This window comes from Aethalodelphis obliquidens, unplaced genomic scaffold (assembly GCF_003676395.1).
Source record: "Aethalodelphis obliquidens isolate GAN/ISIS:26980383/991018 unplaced genomic scaffold, ASM367639v1 scaffold5, whole genome shotgun sequence".
NCBI classification, from domain to species: Eukaryota; Metazoa; Chordata; class Mammalia; order Artiodactyla; family Delphinidae; genus Aethalodelphis; species Aethalodelphis obliquidens.
In genome coordinates this window covers 13,074,052-13,096,165 of record NW_020837949.1, presented here as the reverse complement: position 1 = coordinate 13,096,165, position 22,114 = coordinate 13,074,052, and the positions used below count along the sequence as shown (strand labels likewise).

Below are 22,114 nucleotides of genomic sequence, written 5' to 3'. Positions count from 1 at the left end.
ATCTTTCAGCAGAAACTCTGCAAGCCAGAAGGGAGTGGCAGGACATATTTAAAGTGATGAAGGAGAAAAACCTACAACCAAGATTACTCCACCCAGCAAGGATCTCATTCAGATTTGATGGAGAAATTAAAACCTTTACTGACAAGCAAAAGCTGAGAGAGTTCAGCACCACCAAACCAGCTTTACAACAAATGTTAAGGAACTTCTCTAGGCAAGAAACACAAGAGAAGGAAAAGACCTACAATAACAAACCCAAAACAATTAAGAAAATGGGAACAGGAACATGCATATCGATAACTACCTTAAATGTAAATGGATTAAATGCTCCCACCAAAAGACACAGACTGGCTGAATGGATACAAAAACAACACCCATATATATGCAGTCTACAAAAGACCCACTTCAGACCTAGGGACACATACAGACTGAAAGTGAGGGCATGGAAAAAGATATTCCATGCAAATGGAAACCAAAAGAAAGCTGGAGTAGCAATTCTCATATCAGACAAAATAGACTTTAAAATAAAGACTATTACAAGAGACAAAGAAGGACACTACCTAATGATCAAGGGATCGATCAAGAAGAAGATATAACAATTGTAAATATTTATGCACCCAACATAGGAGCACCTCAATACATAAGGCAAATACTAATAGCCATAAAAGGGGAAATCGACAGTACCACATTCATAGTAGGGGACTTTAACACCCCACTTTCACCAGTGGACAGATCATCCAAAATGAAAATAAATAAGGAAACACAAGCTTTAAATGATACCTTAAACAAGATGGACTTAATTGATATTTATAGTACATTCCATCCAAAAACAACAGAATACACATTTTTCTCAAGTGCTCATGGAACATTCTCCAGGATACATCATATCTTGGGTCACAAATCAAGCCTTGGTAAATTTAAGAAAATTGAAATTGCATCAATCATCTTTTCCAACCACAACGCTATGAGACTAGATATCAATTACAGGAAAAGATATGTGAAAAACACAAACACATGAAGGCTAAACAATACACTACTTAATAACGAAGAGATCACTGAAGAAATCAAAGAGGAAATCAAAAAAATACCTAGAAACAAATGACAATGAAGACACGACGACCCAAAACCTATGGGATGCAGCAAAAGCAGTACTAAGAGGGAAGTTTATAGCAATACAATCCTACCTTAAGAAACAGGAAACACCTCGAATAAACAACCTGACTTTGTACCTAAAGCAATTAGAGAAAGAAGAACAAAAAACCCCAAAGTTAACAGAAGGAAAGAAATCATAAAAATCAGATCAGAAATAAATGAAAAAGAAATGAAGGAAATGATAGCAAAGATCAATAAAACTAAAAGCTGGTTCTTTGAGAAGATAAACAAAATTGATAAACCATTAGCCAGATTCACCAAGAAAAAAAGGGAGAAGACTCAAATCAATAGAATTAGAAATGAAAAAGGAGAAGTAACAACTGACACTGCAGAAATACAAAAGATCATGAGAGATTACTACAAGCAACTCTATGCCAATAAAATGGACAACCTAGAAGAAATGGACAAATTCTTAGAAATGCACAACCTGCCAAGACTGAATCAGGAAGAAATAGAAAATATGAACAGACCAATCACAAGCACTGAAATTGAAACTGTGATTAAAAATCTTCCAACAAACAAAAAGCCCAGGACAGGATGGCTTCACAGGTGAATTCTATCAAACATTTAGAGAAGGGCTTCCCTGGTGGCGCAGTGGTTGAGAGTCCGCCTGCCGATGCAGGGGACACGGTTCGTGCCCCGATCCGGGAAGATCCCATATGCCGCGGAGCGGCTAGGCCCGTGAGCCATGGCCGCTGAGCCTGCACGTCCGGAGCCTGTGCTCCACAATGGGAGAGGCCACAAGAGTGAGAGGCCTGCGTATTGCAAAAAAAAAAAAAACAAAAAGAACCCCAAAAAAAACATTTAGAGAAGAGCTAATGCCTATCCTTCTCAAACTCTTCCAAAATATAGCAGAGGGAGGAACACTCCCAAACTCATTCTGTGGGGACACCATCACCCTGATACCAAAACCAGACAAGGATGTCAGAAAGAAAGAAAACTACAGGCCAATATCACTGATGAACGTAGATGCAAAAATCCTCAACAAAATGCTAGCAAACAGAATCCAACAGCACATTAAAAGGATCACACACCATGAACAAGCGGGGTTTATTCCAGGAATGCAAGGATTCTTCAATATATGCAAATCAATCAACGATGATACACCATATTAACAAATTGAAGGAGAAAAACCATATGATCATCTCAATAGATGCAAAGAAAGCTTTCGACAAAATTCAACACCCATTTATGATAAAAACACTGCAGAAAGTAGGCATAGAGGGAACTTTCCTCCACATAATAAAGGCCATATATGACAAACCCACAGCCAACATCGTCCTCAATGGTGAAAAACTGAAAGCATTTCCACTAAGATCAGGAACAAGACAAGGTTACCCACTCTCACCACTCTTATTCAACATAGTTTTTGGAAGTTTTAGCCACAGCAATCAGTGAAGAAAAGGAAATAAAAGGAATCCAAATTGGAAAAGAAGAAGTAAAGCTGTCACTGTTTGCAGATGACATGATACTATACATAGAGAATCCTAAAGATGCTACCAGAAAACTACTAGAGCTAATCAATGAATTCGGTAAAGTAGCAGGATACAAAATTAATGCACAGAAATCTCTGGCATTCCTATATACTAATGATGAAAAATCTGAAAGTGAAATCAAGAAAACACTCCCATTTACCATTGCAACAAAAAGAATAAAATATCTAGGAATAAACCTACCTAAGGAGACAAAAGACCTGTATTCAGAAAATTATAAGACACTGATGAAAGAAATTAAAGATGATGCAAATAGATGGAGAGATATACCATGTTCTTGGATTGGAAGAATCAACATTGTGAAAATGACTCTACTACCCAAAGCAATCTACAGATTCAATGCAATCCCTATCAAACTACCACTGGCATTTTTCACAGAACTAGAACAAAAAATTTCACAATTTGTATGGAAACACAGAAGACCCTGAATAGCCAAAGCAATCTTGACAATGAAAAACGGAGCTGGAGGAATCAGGCTCCCTGTCTTCAAACTATACTACAAAGCTACAGTAATCAAGACAGTATGGTACTGGCAGTAAAACAGAAATATAGATCAATGGAACAGGATAGAAAGCCCAGAGATAAACCCACGCACATATGGTCACCTTATCTTTGATAAAGGAGGCAGGAATGTACAGTGGAGAAAGGACAGCCTCTTCAATAAGTGGTGCTGGGAAAACTGGACAGCTACATGTAAAAGTATGAGATTAGAACACTCCCTAACACCATACACAAAAATAAGCTCAAAATGGATTAAAGACCTAAATGTAAGGCCGAAAACTATCAAACTCTTAGAGGAAAACATAGGCAGAACACTCTATGACATAAATCACAGCAAGATCCTTTTTGACCCACCTCCTAGAGTAATGGAAATAAAAACAAAAATAAACAAATGGGACCTAATGAAACTTCAAAGCTTTTGCACAGCAAAGGAAACCATAAACAAGACCAAAAGACAACCCTCAGAATGGGAGAAAATATTTGCAAATGAAGCAACTGACAGAGGATTAATTTCCGAAATTTACAAGCAGTTCATGCAGCTCAATAACAAAAAAACAAACAACCCAATCCCCAAATGGGCAGAAGACCTAAATAGACATTTCTCCAAAGAAAATATACAGATTGCCAACAAACACATGAAAGAATGCTCAACATCATTAATCATTAGAGAAATGCAAATCAAAACTACAATGAGATATCATCTCACACCAGTCAGAACGGCCATCATCAAAAAATCTAGAAACAATAAATGCTGGAGAGGGTGTGGAGAAAAGGGAACACTCTTGCACGGCTGGTGGGAATGTGAATTGGTACAGCCACTATGGAGAACAGTCTGGAGGTTCCTTAAAAAACTACAAATAGAACTACCATATGACCCAGCAATCCCACTACTGGGCATATACCCTGAGAAAACCATAATTCAAAAAGAGTCATGTACCAAAATGTTCATTGCAGCTCTATTTGCAATAGCCAGGAGAGATGGAAGCAACCTAAGTGTCCATCATCGGATGAATGGATAAAGAAGATGTGGCACATATATACAATGGAATGTTACTCAGCCATAAAAAGAAACGAAATTGAGTTATTTGTAGTGAGGTGGATGCACCTAGAATCTGTCATATAGAGTGAAGTAAGTCAGAAAGAGAAAGACAAATACCATATGCTAACACATATATATGGAATCTAAGAAAAAAAAAATGTCATGAAGAACCTAGGGGTGAGACGGGAATAAAGACACAGACCTTGTAGAGAATGGACTTGAGGATATGTGGGGGGCGGGGAAGGGTAAGCTGTGACAAAGCGAGAGAGTGGCATGGACATATATACACTATCAAACGTAAAATAGCTAGCTAGTGGGAAGCAGCCGCATAGCACAGGGAGATCAGCTTTGTGGTTTGTGACCACCTAGAGAGGTGGGATAGGGAGGGTGGGAGGGATGGAGACGCAAGAGGGAAGAGATATGGGAACATATGTATAACTGAGTCACTTTGTTATAAAGCAGAAACTAACACACCATTGTAAAGCAATTATACTCCAATAAAGATGTAAAAAAAAAAGAATTACCTATTCAAAAAGGAAAAGGGGAAGGGGAGCACTGTCTCAAATTTTAAGGCTGAAAAGACTAAAAAGATATTTTCAAAAGAACCAGGTTAATGCCTCTTCTCCAAATTACAAAATTAAATGTCCCTGATTAGGCTGTCAAAGCAGCAATACCTTTTCTCTAAAATAATTTAAAAACAAGCATCCTACCTTAACAGCGATCTATAGTCAATGTAATCATCTGAATATTTGCAAAGGAAAATTTAGACCAAAACAAAATGTATCAGTCTAAACTTTAACATACGAGTTTTTAAAGTGAATATAAATCATCTTTTATCAATGGATTCATGATGGTCCACCACACTACCCTACTTTTGTGTATGTTTAAAATTTTCCATATAAAATGTTCTCTTAAAACCTTAAGAACTCCTTAAAGGAGTGGCCATCAAAATTCAGGTGGCCATCACAATTACTACATGTTTAATTATCTGAGCTAGTAGATTAATGTGGTAGTTTAAATTCTTTACAATGCAGACTTTATTAGATGCTTTAAGTAAACTTCATGATACACTGAGATCTCCTTGTATAAAACTGGCACAGATTATACATGCTAATATATGGGTTTTTAAAATAAACCTAAATTTATAGCTTCCTGATTTTATCATAATTTATCTTGATGTCAAGTCCTTTTTTAGGAGTGTTAAACCAGTCATAATATAGTTTATTATTATAGACTGTTAAACCAATTCACAATAAAAGGAAAAATTTAATATGATCTGCTTATAACATGGTCTTTTTAAAGTTAAAAGAGGCTGACTATATATACTACCAAAACTTCCTAAGGTGAAAGCGATTTTAGAATTAAGTATGCCTCCTGGTCAAGTTGTATTTAACTGACAAAGAACAAGTGATAAAGGTGGTAGGTCTTTTACTCCTAAATTGCTGGTCCCAGTTAAATCGAAAACCAAAACTAAATTTAATCAATTACCTCTTTAGACCTCCAAGGGGGAAAACTTATCTAGCAACAGATTAAGTCCTTTCACTGTGGCAAAAGTTAATAGAATTTATGAGGAGTCAAGAATGTCCCAGACTTTACAGCTATTTTATTAAAATTAAACACAGTATTTTAAATATCCACATGAGTTAATACTGCTCCATATAATACTCTGCCTCACAAAGTTACTATGAGGATCAAATGAGAGTATGGGGGAACATTTTTACAAACTGTAAACCACTATGCAATAGGTATTCTTCTTGTGTACAAAAGGATGGAATGTGTAACTCTCTTTCATCACTTGCAGATCTTAGAGGTTTCTGCTTTACTTTTTGCTAAAAATAAAAGGAGAGGGAGGGTATTCCCTGGGGTTCTAGCATCTACTCTAATGATGTCCCTTTACTCAATCTATTCCATTAAAACTACTTACTTGTGCTAGTAAGAGAGTTAGAGTTTCCTACATGTTTTCGTGCTCTTTACATGTTTTTCCTCAAACTGGCTAAAACAAGAACAGCTTGTTTAGCTTCTCCTTAACCCTCCAATCCATAAGCATTTCTTGCTTTAATTACCACACAACCAAGGCATGATTTTGAAGGATCCAACATTGCCCTATCTGTTCCCACTGTCCTTCCTTTCATTATGTTAAATACAATCACACCTACTAATTGTTAGACACTGAGGAAACCAAAAAAGATAAGCTGCTTTGAGAGCTTTCTCCCCAAAGATGTTAAAATTAATTTAGTAGTTTTAGATATTTTTTTCAGACACCTGCTATTTACAGCCTTTGAACCAAATCTGCATTTCCCATTGAGAGATCCACTTACAGGTGTGCAACTTGGAAATACCCTGTTACTTGTAGACAAAGAGTCCTGTATAAAGATGTTCATATTTTAGCACTGTTAGTAATAACAAAAAACCTGAACATAACCTAGATGTCTGTCAGGATAAACTATGTTAAATTGAAAAGAATCAGACCTATATGTATCAACACATACATATGTATACCTTGAAATTATAATAATTTTGAATAAAAAGGACAAGATGTTGAACATTACATACAGTATCATACTATTTTATATATTAAAAAAATGCTATAGGTACATATCCATGTAGTAAAATATAAAAATTTCGATTGAATGTACCCCACATTTATCATAGTGGCTACTTCTTGGGGGACAAGGTGGGATGAAGGATGTTTGGGAAGGGAATGGGACAGGTAAGAGGAACCTAAATATATATATGTATGTACGTATATATGGATATATGTTATATATGTGTGTGTGTGTGTGTGTGTAATATGAAGCAAATATAACAAACATTAATACTTGTTCATTGTAGGTGACTAAACACAGGTGTTTAATATATTGTCCTTTATACTTTTCCATATAAATAAATTTCCTAAATAAAAAAGTTAAAAACCTTATGAATGTTCTTTTCTAAACCTCTGCTACTTCCTCAAATCAGCATGAATATGTTCATCAGTTTTTTTTTCCTAGTGGGAACTGTTTCTTTTTAACTTTCTATTTTTCTTTTGTTCTATGTTCTTTGAATTTTTCCAACTCTACTATGAAAAATTTCAAACACAGAAAATTAGGAGTGGTACAATTAACATCCAAGTTCTCTCAGATCCTAAAATTATTTTTTCATATTTGTTTTCTCTCTTTAACATTTTGTTTCCATCATACCATTTGAAAGTAAGTTCTAAATTGACTGACTGAGATAGAATTCAGAATAGTGGTTACTCTTGAAGGTGGTCACTGAATTGAGGGAGCACAAGAGAACACTCACATTAGAAATGTTCTATATCTTGGTCTGCATGGCACTTACACATGTAGAAAGTCACTGAGCTGTACATTTGAGATTTGTACACTTTACTATATGTAAGTTTTATTTCAAAAAAGGGGCGGGAGGGGGGTTGCAGGCATCATGACAATTTACTCCTAAATATTTAAGCATGTATTTCCTAAGAATAAAGACATTCTCCTACATAAAAATATCGCTATTGTCACACTTAAGAAAACTAATAATTCCATAAGAACACATCATATTCAATCAACACTCAACATTTCCTATCTCAAGAAGGACTTCTACAGCTCTTCCCCACCCTGGTCCCAAACCAGGATCACACAGCGCATTTGTTTGTTTTGTCTCTTTAGTCTTACTCAGTGTAGAATAATCCCCAACCTTTTATCCTCCATGACACTGAGTCCAGGCTGTTCGTCTTATAGAATGTCCACCTTCTGAATTTGTCTAATTGCTTCCTCATGGTGCTTAACTTTTCCCTTTATCCCGTGTTTCTTATAAAATGGAAAGTCCAGAAGCTTAACATTCAACACAATCATTTTTAGTAATAATACTTCAGAGATGATGACTCATCCACTGAGTTTTAAATTTTAAGGCTACCTAGAAATTCTATTTGGTTCCTTCTTAGGAATCTAATCCTGCTATTTTTAAGTCTTCTAATGCACTGATGGTAGACTGTTTCCTTGCATATTATAACTTGTGATTTTGACCTTGTCATTGAGGCATTCTGTATGTGAATTCCATGAGACCTATATGGGCTAAGGGAGGGTATGCATTTGTTTCTGCCCAGTTCCTGAATGCTATTACCACTTCAGGAGCAGTTGTTAATTTCTTGGGTTAAGAATTCCTGAATAATATAGATAATATAATTATGAACCCCACACGCTATGGTAAGAACAGGTCTATAGTTAAGAATTCACAAGGGAAACTTTAACCTTTATTTGGAGCCCTGGCACTAGTACTCAGACTTGAGTGTGGTTCAAGTTTGACAGGTATAAATGTCAAATCTGACACTAAAAACAATGCAATTTGTTCCAGTTAAGGAACACAGACTTAGGCACCAAATAATTATGTCTTTTCCATTCTTGTTTGAAATGGATGCTTACATTTGCATGACCACTGGGTACCACATTTCATTTTCAACAACTAGTCTTTCTGAAAAATACAAAGAAAAAGCAATGATGATATTAAAGTTGACTCACCACCGTCCTCTGTTTATTGGGCAGGAAGACTCTAACGATAGGTTTTTGTGGTGACTTGGGGTTGCTCCGTGACACATCTGTGGGATTTTGAAAAACTGAAAGAGATGAAGGCAGCACTGAAAGGCTAGAAGAGGAAGAAGATGTAACGGTGTCTGTTGATGCAGAGCTAGAAACAGAAAAATCAGTTCCATTCCCCAGGGATTCCAATAACTGTTGTTCTCTTTGTTGGAGGGCATCTAGCTTGCTGGTGTATTCTTCATAGGCCTATAAAATAAAGTAGACTTACATTGAATCTGGACTTTTTCCTGACAGTAACAAAAGGAAATATGAAATTTAAGTCTTTGATTATAATCTCTTTATAATCTAGCTAACACGATTTTGTATTACAAATTACAAAATAAGTGCTGGAAGTATTGTAAATTAGTACTTTTACCTTTAAATTGATAAATCTTTTGTTATAAGACACTACATCTAGAAACTGACATACACACACACACATATATGTCTATAATAGCCATGAATATTAATTTTGAAAAACCAGTATTTGCAATTTTCTGGCCAAATCACAATTTATATTCCAAACTACATATCTAACATAAGATAAAATACTAATATATCACAGATAAATACCCTATTAATTTTTTTTCCAGAAAAGTTGTAGGCATATAAGGTTTCATACTTCTCTCTGCCTCTCTCTCTCTAAAGAACTGAGAGAGAGGTTGAGAAGGAGATGAGGTGTTAGAGAGATCTGTCAAAAAACAAGACTAAGGTACACAGTGTCAGATCTCACCAGTACCACCAAAATCAGCTCAACAGGGATTAGAGGATGTATAACTGCCACTTTTTTTTCTGAAACAGCTATTAGTTAAAATACCTTCTTTTACTCACTATGGATATCTTATGACCTCCCCTTTCCCATCAAATACTGCTTAGAGAATAGAATTTTGTTTGAAAAGGTAGTTTACACCCTGCAGTCAAGAAATTTTGAGGCCATTATCCATCAGGGTATCTTTCTAGAAGTTTCATTTTACTAAAGCTATAAGGTCAAATGATCACTTAAGATATCATATTCTAAAAGTAGGAAGAATCTTGGAAAGAGAATGCTACTGAAAATAAAGAGATGGAATGAATTGGAATGTATGTGTCCATGGTCCTTTGAGGCAGTAGTAATCACCTTCCCCCACACTATAATCCACCATGTCTCCCTACCACCCCAAATAGATGCAACACTATAAAGATTTATGAAAGGCTACAAAGATTGAAAAGAATCAAAGACTTAAAAAAATGGCATTTCCCATCACTTATTAGGCTACAAAGAAGCAGATGGATGCATTTTTATTTGTGCAAGTATTGTACATGAGAAATAAACAAAGATAAGAGTAAGGAAAGAGGGGGGTCTTAAAAGGTTAGCATTTAGATAGACGGAGTTAAGTGGGGAGAAGAGAGTACTGTGTAGCACAGGAGAAATTTTGTAACAGAGTAAGGAGGTAAGAAATTTTAAGACATAGAGGAAAACTATGGACTAGTATAGCTCAACGTCATACAATACCTGGGACATATCAAGGGATCAATAGATGTTTGTGAAATTTAAGTGAAGAACAGGAACACAAATAATAAGACTGGAAAAGTGGGTAAGGGACCAGCTTGTAGAGAATGTATATACTATGTTATGAAGCCTGAACTTCATTCTATAAGCAAGGGAGAATTATCTAAGGTAGAGGAGAATAAAGGAGAAATTTCATTTCAATATAGGCCACCACACCTGATATGCTTGATCCTACCATATAATTTTTGGGGGGGGTGAGGAGGGAAAATACTAAAATGAGCTACTGAAGTAAAGGGCCTAAACTACACCAAAATGCCCTCTCCTTTAGAATCTAATAGTTGTCCAACGCTGACCCTGAAATGTTTCACAGCATCTCAGGCATTATAATCAAATCAGTCCAAAATTTTCTGAGCTGTATTTCTATTTAGCTTTCAGTTCGATGGGCTAATTACTTACGGGCATCTTTTTCAGTATGATCCACTTATTGAGATTTCGCTTATTCAATAAATATATATTGAGCACACATGTACCTAGTAGTGTTTGGGGCTCAAACCACAAAAATGAAGACTAACACAATTCCTACACTTCGAAGATTATGTACATGCAGCCTGGGAGACAAAAATTCCTCCTTGCGTAGATCAAATATTCTTATTTACTGTCACCTGGGCAAGTACATTTACTACACAAAGTTAGGCTTAGGAAAAGTAATAAATGTAAACAAATTTTCTGAATGTTATTTATCAAAATATTAGCCTTAATTTTTAAAAATATATTGTTCCCTCCACTGTGGATTACAATCTATTATTTCACTGCATTTATCAATAACTCTTCCTTAAGTACAAAACATTTACTTATTCCACCTCTCTCCATCCTCATAGCTGCAATCTACCAAGGTACTTGCCTACCTTGTTTTGAACCTGGTTTGACTCATTTCATCCCATTATCCTTGCTGCATTCCGTGTGGATGCTGATTGCTCTTACAACACTCCTGCCTTGAAGTTCTCTAAACCTTGTATCTATAAACACATTTGTTTCTACTCTACCTTCAAGATCTAGAGATACAAACCAAAGAGTTCTTAACCAAAGAGTTCCAAATGATGACAAGATCTCAACTGGGAACCTCCCATACCCCTATGTACACACACTTATCCCACTGTCTTAAATTTCATCCTCACTACCACACTAATCTGTTCATTGTCAACATTAATCCCTTTATTTTTTTCAGATTTCTTTGCTGTTTTACTTCCCATACTTTGTGGCTCACCATTTCAACAATGCCAATGGTAACATCTTAGATTGGTTAATTCTTATTCTTTTACCAACTTGCTTGTCAAATACCAACTTTGGGTAAATTCTATCATTCAATTACTCCATTCTTTCTCTCAGGTTACCACACATTACTGAAGAAAATAATAAAACAAGGCCAACTGGTTCCATTATCAATTCATGGAAATTAGTCTTTCACACTACTATATGAAAATTTGTACTTATTTATTTAATTTTTTGAAATATTTATTTATTTATTTATTTTTGGCTGCGTTGGGTCTTCGTTGCTATGCGCGGGCTTTCTCTAGTTGCGGTGAGCGGGGGATACTCTTCATTGCTGCATGCGGACTTCTCATTGCAGTGGCTTCTCTTGTTGCGGAGCACAGGCTCTAGGCGCACGGGCTTCAGTAGTTGTAGCACACGGGCTCAGTAGTTGTGGCTCCCAGGCTCTAGAGCGCAGGCTCAGTAGTTGGCGCACAGGCTTAGCTGCTGTGCAGCACGTGGGATCTTTCCAGACCAGGGCTCGAACCCATGTCCTCTGCATTGGCAAGCAGATTCTCAACCACTGTGCCACCAGGGAAGCCCCTGTACTTATTTTTAATTCGTATTGCATTTCTCACAATACTTACTCCCACCTTTCCTATGCTTCTCTGGATCCTAACTTCATCCCCCAACCTTTAATTCACTCAAGAAAATAGCATTACCTTCAAATTTACTCTGAAGATCAAAGCCATCAAATAACAGCTTCCTCTTCTTTCTTTGTCCAATCAATTCTCCCCATCTTTCCCCATCCTTCTTTTGCTCTCAATTTAGTATTAACACTGGGTGTTTAGAGCCTCTTCTGTGGAGGCCTTGGTTCATCATTATCTCCATTTTCTCTCGTATCTTCCAACTTTCTCTTTTTCTCTGTTTTCTTACCCTGCAACCTTGAGCAAGTCCTCCCACATAAACATACACCTCAAGCACCATTATCAGCATCAACAAAATTCCTCTGGTGCTTCAAGAAGCTGCAAAAAACAGATATTTCTTCAGCAGGCAGGTTTTCCAAAACCCCATTCCTTCTCATCAAAATCCTACTTATTGGGCTTCCCTGGTGGCGCAGTGGTTGAGAGTCCGCCTGCCGATGCAGGGGACACGGGTTCGTGCCCCGGTCCGGGAGGATCCCACATGCTGCGGAGCAGCTGGGCCCGTGAGCCATGGCCGCTGAGCCTGCGCGTCCGGAACCTGTGCTCCGCAACGGGAGAGGCCACAACAGTGAGAGGCCCGTGTACCGCAAAAAAAAAAAAAAAAAAAAAAAAAAATCCTACTTATTTTTCAAAGTTTAATTCAAAGGTCTGCTTGGTAAAAATCCAAAATCGATATTTTCTTTTCACTTCCTTTGGAGTATTACCACACTCTTCTTTATATGGCTTTTTACAAAATCATTTGTGAAAAAACTTTGTGAGCACTAAGTGAAATAATACTAGCAAAGGAAGTTATTACAGCAAAAACCCAATAAATACTTTTATTAGTAGTAATAAGTAGTACTAGTTCTTATCGTTATTACTGTATTACTTCGCTGAGTTCTCAGCATGACTCTACTAAATTATAAGGTAGTTGAGGGCACAGCTCATGTTATTTATTTATTTATTTATTCATTCATTCATTCATTCATTCATTTAATGGATTCTTTTCTCAAACTGAAGTATAGTTCATTTATTTTTGAACTTAAAAAAGAATGTAAGAACACAATATTATTAAGATGAAAATACTCCTCAAATTGATCTACAGATTCAATGCAATCCTTATCAAAATCCCAGCTGGCTTTTTTTTGCAGAAATGGACAAGCTCATCTTAAAATTCACACAGAAGTACAAAGTACTTGGAATAACCAAAACAATCTTGAAAAAGAACAGTTTGGAGATTTACATTTCCTGATTTCAAAAGTTACTAAAAGCTACAGTAATCAAAACACATGATATTGATACACATATAAAAAACAATAGATTGAGAGTCCAGAAAAAAAGCCGTACATTTATGGTTAACTGGTTTTTGACAATGTTACTGGTACAACTGAATATCTGCATACAGAAGAATGAAGTTGGACTACTACCTAACATCATATTACAAAATTAACTCAAAGTGTATCATACACTTAAAAGTAAGAGCTAAAACTAAAAAACTCTTAGAGAAAACACAGAAGTAAATCATCATGGCCCTGGATTAGGCAATGGTTTCTTAGATGACACACCAAAACACAGCAACCAAAGAAAAAGTAGATAAACTCGACTTCATCAAAATTAAAGCTTTTGTGCTTCAAAAGACACTATCAAAAGAGTGAAAAAAAGACATCCCACAGAATGGGAGAAAATATTTGCAAATCATATCTGATAAGGATTTCCTACCAAGAATATATAAAGAACTATTACAACTCAGTAATAAAAAGACAACCCAGTTTTTTAAATGGGCAAAGGATTTGAATAGACATTTTTCCCAAGAAGATATACAATATATACAAATATACAAGATATACAAGATACAAATCTTGTATAAGATTTGTATATATATACAAATGTATATATATACGTATATATATATGTATATATATACATATATGTATATACATACACAAGATTTGTATATAATACAAATCTTGTATCTTGTATACAAGATATACAAATATACAAATACTAATAAGCACATGAAAAAGATGCTTAATATCATTAGTCACCAAAGAATTACAAATCAAAATACCACAATGAGATGCCAATTCACACCTACTAGGATGGCAATAATAATAATAAATGGAAAATAACAAGTGTTGGTGATGATGTATAGGAACTGGAACCCTCACATTTACATTCCCACATTGCTTGTGGGAATGTAAAACGGTGCAGCCACTCTGGAAAACAGTCTGGTAGTTCCTCAAAAAGTTAAAACACAGAGTTACCAAAGGACACAGCAATTCCATCCCTAGGTACATAACTAAAAGAACTGAAAACATATGCCTACCACAAAAACTTGTACATGAATGTTCATAGCAGCTTTATTCATGATGGTCCAAAAGTGGAAACAACCTAAACGTCCATCAGTTTATGAATGGATAAACAAAATGTGACATATCCACATGACAGAATATTAGCCATAAAAGTAATAAATGCTACAATGAATGCTACAAGCTACAACATGGTTCAATTTTGAAAACATTCTGCTAAGGCGAAAGCAGCCTGTCACAAAAGGCCACATTGTGTATGATTCCATTTACACGAAATGTCCAAATAGGCAAATCCATAGAATTAGAAAGTAGATCAGTGGTTGCCAGGGGCTGGAGAGAACAACTGCCAATGCGTAAAGGGTTTCTTTTTGAGGTGATGAAAATGTTTTGGAATTAGATGGTGGTGATGACTGTACAATTCTGTGCATATGCTATAAACTATGCAATTGTACACTTTAAAAAAGTGAATCTTATGGTATATGAATTATTTCCCAATTAAAAATGGGAAGATGGGGACTTCCCTGGCAGTCCAGTGGTTAAGACTTTGCCTCCCAATGCAGGGGGTTTGGGTTCAATCCCTGGTCGGGGAGCTAAGATCCGACATGCCTCATGGCCAAAAAACCAGAACATAAACAACAGAAGCAATATTGTAACAAATTCAATAAAGACTTAAAAAAATAATAAACAAAAAAATTAAAATGGGAAGAAAATTCAGGACGTACTTAATTAAAACATAATGGGAAAAGGCAGTGGAAGAAAAAATTTTTATCATTAGAGTTCATTATATTTATTCTTTTTAACTTAATCTTACAAGATACAATGAAATCTTTCAAATTGCCCACGAGTGATAATTTATGAACTGTTCTGCATTCCAAAGGAAGTACCTAGCTTCCAGTATTATTTTCTTCGCAGATTTTTTTTTGGGGGGGGGGGCACACTGAGTGGTATGCAGAACTTCCCTGGCCAGGGATTGAACCTGTGCCCCCTGTACTAGAAGCACAGAATCTTAACCACTGGACCACCATGGGAGTCCCAGTATTATTTTCATTGCAGTATTTGTTTTGATAAATGTCTCTGCATTATCCTGGGTTCTACACAGACTACAGATCAGAAAGGCTGTCAGCATCATAATAATGATATAGCAATTAAGAGCACAGGCTCTGATAAAAAAGAAAAAAAAAAAAGAAGACATACACGTGGGGAAAATGTAAACAGTTATAGAAGACTCATAAAAAAAAGAAAAAGAACACAGGTTCTGAATTCAGAATGTCTGGCTTCAAACTTTGGCTACCCCATTACTAGTTGTGTAACTCTCGTCATGTTATTATTAAAACCCTCTGTGCCTGAGCTTCCTCATCTATAAAATGTAAATGAGAATATTAAATATAACTCACAGGGCAGGTTGAGGATTAAATGACCTACTGTATGCTTAGAACAGTTCCTGGCACAGCAAGCACTCAATAAATGTTAGGAGCTTTATTGTCATCATCTGTCTGTCTGCAGGGGACTCCAGCATACATATAAATTCAGGGGTAGCTTGGATTCAGTGTGTTAACACTAGATATGTAGGGTTATTCCAGAAGCTTTATCCCTTCACCTCTGGAATCCAATATATCAGGTCTAGAAAGAAGAATCTACTACTAGAAAAGCATCTAGCATTATATCTTACACACAGAAGACATTCAAATAATTTGTTGGATGAGTAAATACAGAAGAATTGGGAGAAAAATAAGAAATTCTGGGGAACGACTTTTAGGGGAAACTCATCTTTTCTTCCTCTGTACGATGGTAAAAAGAAAAGACTGGAACCAATGACTGAAAAGACAAACCTGAAATTCTTTAGAGTACAATAGTTCATTTCACTGCAGTTATCATCAAGGGAATAAACAGAATGTTAATTATTATTCATACGCCAGTTGGAGAAAATCTAGAACTTAAAAACTCATTTTTAAATAAATTAGTACATAGAAAAAAGAAAGCCACAAGGATTTCTGATGGTGATATAAGTGATTTCATTCTGTTCTGCTAAAAGGAAGAAATGGAGAGATAGGTAAAGATTTATCTCTCTATGAAAACACCAAAGGGGTTTCTTTCGAAATGCTATAGCACAACTTCTACCTGCCAGTGCACAAACTAATCTGAAGCCAAATTGTGAACACTGGGAAAATTTTACTTTTTAGCCTCTTATTTCAGGAAATGTAAGCACAGGCACTAGTCTAGGGGTGTATGTAACCCCATTCTGGTTGGTGAAATGTAAAGACTTGTAAGGGATTTGGGGGGGGAGGTTTTCCTCCTTGCAAGGGCTCAGTACACCAGAGAACATCTGTGATCCCTTCTTCCTGATTTGACGTCTTGTGTTAGAGTACGATTCTCAGATGTGCTGCAGTTATGACAGAAAAACCAAAAGGACTACAGCAATCTACCCCAGTGTCTGACAACCTTGAGCTGTAGAACAATCTTTGAATAATTTACCTTCGTGTTTCTTGTTATGGGAGCGGAAATTAATACCGCTACATGTTTGGACAAATTGTTATTTGTTTTTTGCAGATTAAAAACATTTGTAATTTTTATAGATCTCCTAGACTTATTCTCTAATTTTTCTGATCTTTCCTTTAATATTTTCCATCTTTGTTTTTTTCTACTTTCTGGAAGATGTCCTTAACTTTATAGCATTTGTTTGTTTGTCTGTTTATATGCACATGCAGATACACACACACATATTTAAATTTTCTGTTATGCCATTTTAATTTACTATTTTAGTTTCCAAGAGCTCTTATTCTCTATTACTTTTGCTTCTTTAGTACAACCATGAAACAAGAACAGATTACTATATTTTCTCTTATCTTTGATGTTAATTATAGTTATTTTCAAATTTTCTTCTGTTCTCTGCACTGTTTCTGAGTTCCTTTTGACCATTTCTGCCATTATCTTTCCTGTTAATAGCTTTCTTTAAATATCTGGTTATTTATTCATTAATCTTTTTTTTAAATTTTAATTATTTATTTTATTTTTGGCTGCACTGGGTCTTCTTGCTGCGCGCTGGCTTTCTCTAGTTGCGGCGAGCGGGGGCTACTCTTGGTTGCGGTGTGCGGGCTTCTCACTGAGGTGGCTTGTTTTATTACAGAGCACGGGCTCTAGGCATGCAGGCTCAGTAGTTGTGGCTCGCAGGCTCTAGAGCACAGGCTCAGACGTTGTGGCACACAGGCTGCTCTGTGGCATGTGGGATCTTCCTGGACCAGGGCTCGAACCCATGTCCCCTGCATTGGCAGATGGATTCTTAACCACTGTGCCACCAGGGAAGTCCCTATCTGGTTATTCTTAACTGTCCATTCATATTTAAGAGTTAAGGACTCTTGATGTCAATACTACCCAAAGTAATCTACAGATTCAGTGTAAGCCCTACCAAAATGGCAATGTGTTTGGAGAAATAGAAAAATCCATTCTGAAATTCATGAGGAAATTCAAGGGATCCCAAATAGCCAAAACAATTTTGAAAAAGAAGAACAAAGTTGGAGATTTGCATTTCCACAATGAGATACCACTTCACACTCATTAGGATACCTATTATTAAACATACACACACACACACACACACACACACAGAAAATAAGTCTTGGCAAGCATATAAAGGATTGTTAGTGGGAATGCAAAATGTAGCTGCTTATGGAAAAGAGAATGGCAATTCCTTAAAAAATTAAATATAGAATTGCCTTATGATTCAGTAATTCCACTCTGGGTATACACCCCCCAAAGAAGTAAAATCAGCATTATTCACAGTAACCAAAAGGTGGAAACAACCAACCACTGAAGGTAGCCATTGATAGATAAATGGATAAATAAAATGTGATATATACATACAATGGAATATTATTCAGCGTTAAATAGGAAGAAAATTTTGACACATGCTTCAACATGGATGAAGCTTGAAGACATTATGCCAAATGAAATCAGCCAGTTACAGGAAATATGTTAGAATTCCACTTATGTGACATTCTAGAGTAGTAAAATTCATAGAGACAGAAAGGAGAATGGTGGGTCTCAGTGGGTAATCAGTAGATTACCCACTTATGGGCCTTCAAATAGCAATACCCACAAGTCTTTTCCCTGGGCCTGGTCAACTTTCCTCAGGGAAGAATACTGCCATCTGCAGCCAGGCTCCTCTTCACAGTATATCAAATGGTGGTAAGTTCAATGTTTTATTATTTCTATGTTTATTTTCTGTAACCCACTCCCCTGATTAACATACAAGCTATCTGAAGGCATAGCTGGAGGTGGGGTGGGCGGGGTTGTTTTTTGTTATATCCCCTGAGCTTAGACAAGTACAAATATTAGCAGGCACTCAAAAATTATCTGTTGAACAAATGAATCAAAGATTTACGGAGCACTTAATATGTGTCAGGAACTATGCTATTTCATAATTATAAACTCAATTTAATCTTTAAATTACCATATGTGTGATACAGTCCCATCTTACCAATGAGGTGAGGTATAAGGAGGTTAGGTAACCTGTCTGCATAAATTAAGGCAGAGCCAGAATTTAAACACAGGGTCTGTGTGACTCCATGGTTCATCTTAACCACTATATTATACTGCCTTCTACAGAGAAATTGTGTAGTGTTAGTCCCTGAGAGTAAGAATCTACATGCTAATGATATAACCTATGAGGTATAGTCTGCTGTATACCGTCCTCGTTAGATGTAATTCAAATAGTAAAAAGCCTGAAGCGTATGTGTGTGGAGGGGTAGTAAATCCCTGCAACAGTGAGACGTGGTGATCGATGCAAATGGATTACATGAGGATGGGGAAAGTTTCCCGACACAAAATGGTTGGCAGAAAAACTGCTGGTTAAGTTGTCTAACTCTGATTAACAAAGAATTACTATTTTCACCAGGACTATTTGCCTCCTTATGACTCCTTTGCTTGTTCTCCTCACACATACAAGTAAAACAGACAGCATGTCTATTTATAATAGCCCGGAGATGGAAACAACCTAAGTGTCCATCATCGGATGAATGGATAAAGAAGATGTGGCACATATATACAATGGAATATTACTCAGCCATAAAAAGAAACGAAATTGAGCTATTTGTAAGGAGGTGGATAGACCTAGAGTCTGTCATACAGAGTGAAGTAAGTCAGAAATAAAAAGACAAATACCGTATGCTAACACATATATATGGAATTTAAGAAGAAAAAAAAAATGTCATGAAGAACCTAGGGGTAAGACAGGAATAAAGACACAGACCTACGGGAGAACGGACTTGAGGATATGGGGAGGGGAAGGGTGAGCTGTGACAGGGCGAGAGAGAGTCATGGACATATACACACTAACAAAAGTAAGGTAGATAGCTAGTGGGAAGCAGCCGCATGGCACAGGGATATCGGCTCAGTGCTTTGTGACCCCCTGGAGGGATGGGATAGGGAGGGTGGGAGGGAGGAAGACGCAAGAGGGAAGAGATATGGGAACATAGGTACATGTATAACTGATTCACTTTGTTATAAAGCAGAAACTAACACACCACTGCAAAGCAATTATACCCCAATAAAGATGTTAAAAAAAAAAAACAGCATGGGATATTAGAAAGTACACTAACTATATTCAGAAGTATGAATTCTAGTCCTAGCACCGATACTAACTGGCAGTGTGCTCTGTGATAAGCCATATGAAGAAGAGAACAGTTTATTAGCAGTTATTTCCAAACTTCCAAGTTTATTTTAGAAATGCAAGCTTACTTTCTCTTGAAATACTGAAGATTTACTTACCCTTTAAAAGTAATTAGATTACTAAATTAGAATTTTCATTTAGGAGTCTGTCAATCCATGCCTAAAAATCTCTGGCATTTGAAGGCAAATGGTAACCTGATCATTTGTAATTTAGGGTTATCTCCCAGTGTGACTAGTGATTACAGTTGGAGCCAGCTTTTATAGAGACAGCCAGTATAGTGTAGTGGTAAGCAGTGTGGGCTGTGGAGCCTGACTGCCTAGATTCCATAACAGCTTCCTAGCTGTGGGAGCTGAGTGACTTACATAGGAAACTAACGCCAAGAAAGCCTACCTGTGATTATAACAGTAACTACTACCTCACAGGATTAAGAACAATGACTAATCAATAAATTTACAGTTATGTTAAAGGTTTGATACAAAAGCCTGAAGGCACTATCAAACAGTAAGGCTAAGCAATTTTGAGCTATTTAAATACTGTAGACTTTATCCATAAGGAAGCAAAAACCTATTTTGTGGGGATTTGTTCTGGGAAAAAGATATTTCACAAAATTCTCCCCATTTTCTAATATGGTAACTAGTTTGCTGACCTCCAAAAAAGACTGTTTTCTCTCTCTCTTTTTTTCACTAAGTTTTTGTTTTTTTTTAAACCAGGGTGATATTTTGAAGCTTATATACAACTTCTCCTTTAGTTTTGATATTTTCCAAATTAGAAAATACTACATGTTTATTGTAACAAGTGAAACAAGATTAAAAAGTACAATAAAGACAAAGCTAATTCTCTCTTCCCATATCTACTTCTAATCCCACTCCCTAAAATAACCAATATTACCAGTACAAATGCTTTTTTATAAGTTCATTTTCTTCTTTCCAAAATTACTACATATATGATACTCAAAAGCTTACCTCCAGATATATTGATGGTGGATTATGCTCCCCACCAAATTTGTCCAGTAGGGCCTCTATATGCTCCTGTGTCAATTTAATCATTTGTTTGATATTCCACACCTAAAAAATATTTTGAAAGAATTTGAATACAAATCATTTAGAATATGAATTAGAAATATTTTAACATTTCTATTAAAATACTGCAGTAACTGCCAGTGTTCCTTGAAATTTAAAGCTTAGAGACCTTAGAGATCACTTAGTATAGTGGTTTTTCCCTTTTATTATTAAACTTCTTTAAATTTTTTCCTACACTAGTAACACAATATATTCTCAACTATAAAAGATTTAAATAATACATGAGTATTCAGGAACAAGCAATGAAAATCTCTTTTCACTTTCCCCACATTGCTGGGCCCCCTGCCAAAAAGGTAAGTGCTGTTTACAGTCTAATATACATTCTTCCATGTCTCCTTTTCACTCAAGTAAAAAACATAAATATATACATATATAAAATATACAACTATATATAATATAAATATTACATATTAAAATATTTTTAACACTTGCTTTTTTCACCAAACAACATGCCCCAGAATTCTTTCCATGTCAATACACATGTATTTTACTTCATTTCAAGGGTTGTATAAGCATCCTTTTAAATGGCTGAATTAAGTATAGATAGATCTAACATTCATTCCAAACTATTGTTATGGCACTGCTTATTTCAACGGTCTTCAAACTTCAACGGTAACCTAAGGTTAGGTCGACATGGATGATTTTAGGAGAATCAATTTCCAGATCCTCAATGTCTATCTGTACTCTTCCTAGTTGATCTGCTTTAGAACTAGTTCTCCTTTCTTCCTCTCCTTTTAAAATTACCACTTTGTAATTCTCCACTTTGTAAAAGAAAGGCAAAGTTCTTATCCATCTCAAATCCTACTAAGGTGCACTGTTCTGAGCTGTATAAACTTCAAAGCACCTAACAAACAAAAGAAGAAGGAAAAGGGGGAATATTAAGAGCAAGACCTTATTTTATTA

General features: G+C 36.0%; 1 protein-coding gene across 6 annotated transcripts in view; it reads right to left on the bottom strand.

The window, feature by feature from the left end:
- Positions 1–22,114, bottom strand: part of BRAF (B-Raf proto-oncogene, serine/threonine kinase) — a 162,434-nt gene that overhangs the window by 82,260 nt on the left and 58,060 nt on the right. For all 6 annotated transcript variants that reach the window (XR_003431855.1, XM_027101718.1, XM_027101716.1 and 3 more), the window contains exons 2-3: positions 21,095–21,196; positions 8,682–8,945 (exon numbers count right to left, since the gene is read on the bottom strand). Coding sequence is in view for 5 of the 6 variants with exons in the window: in XM_027101718.1 (XP_026957519.1) it covers positions 8,682–8,945; positions 21,095–21,196 (366 nt within the window). In the remaining variant the exon portion in view is untranslated. The remainder of the gene's footprint in view (positions 1–8,681; positions 8,946–21,094; positions 21,197–22,114) is intronic.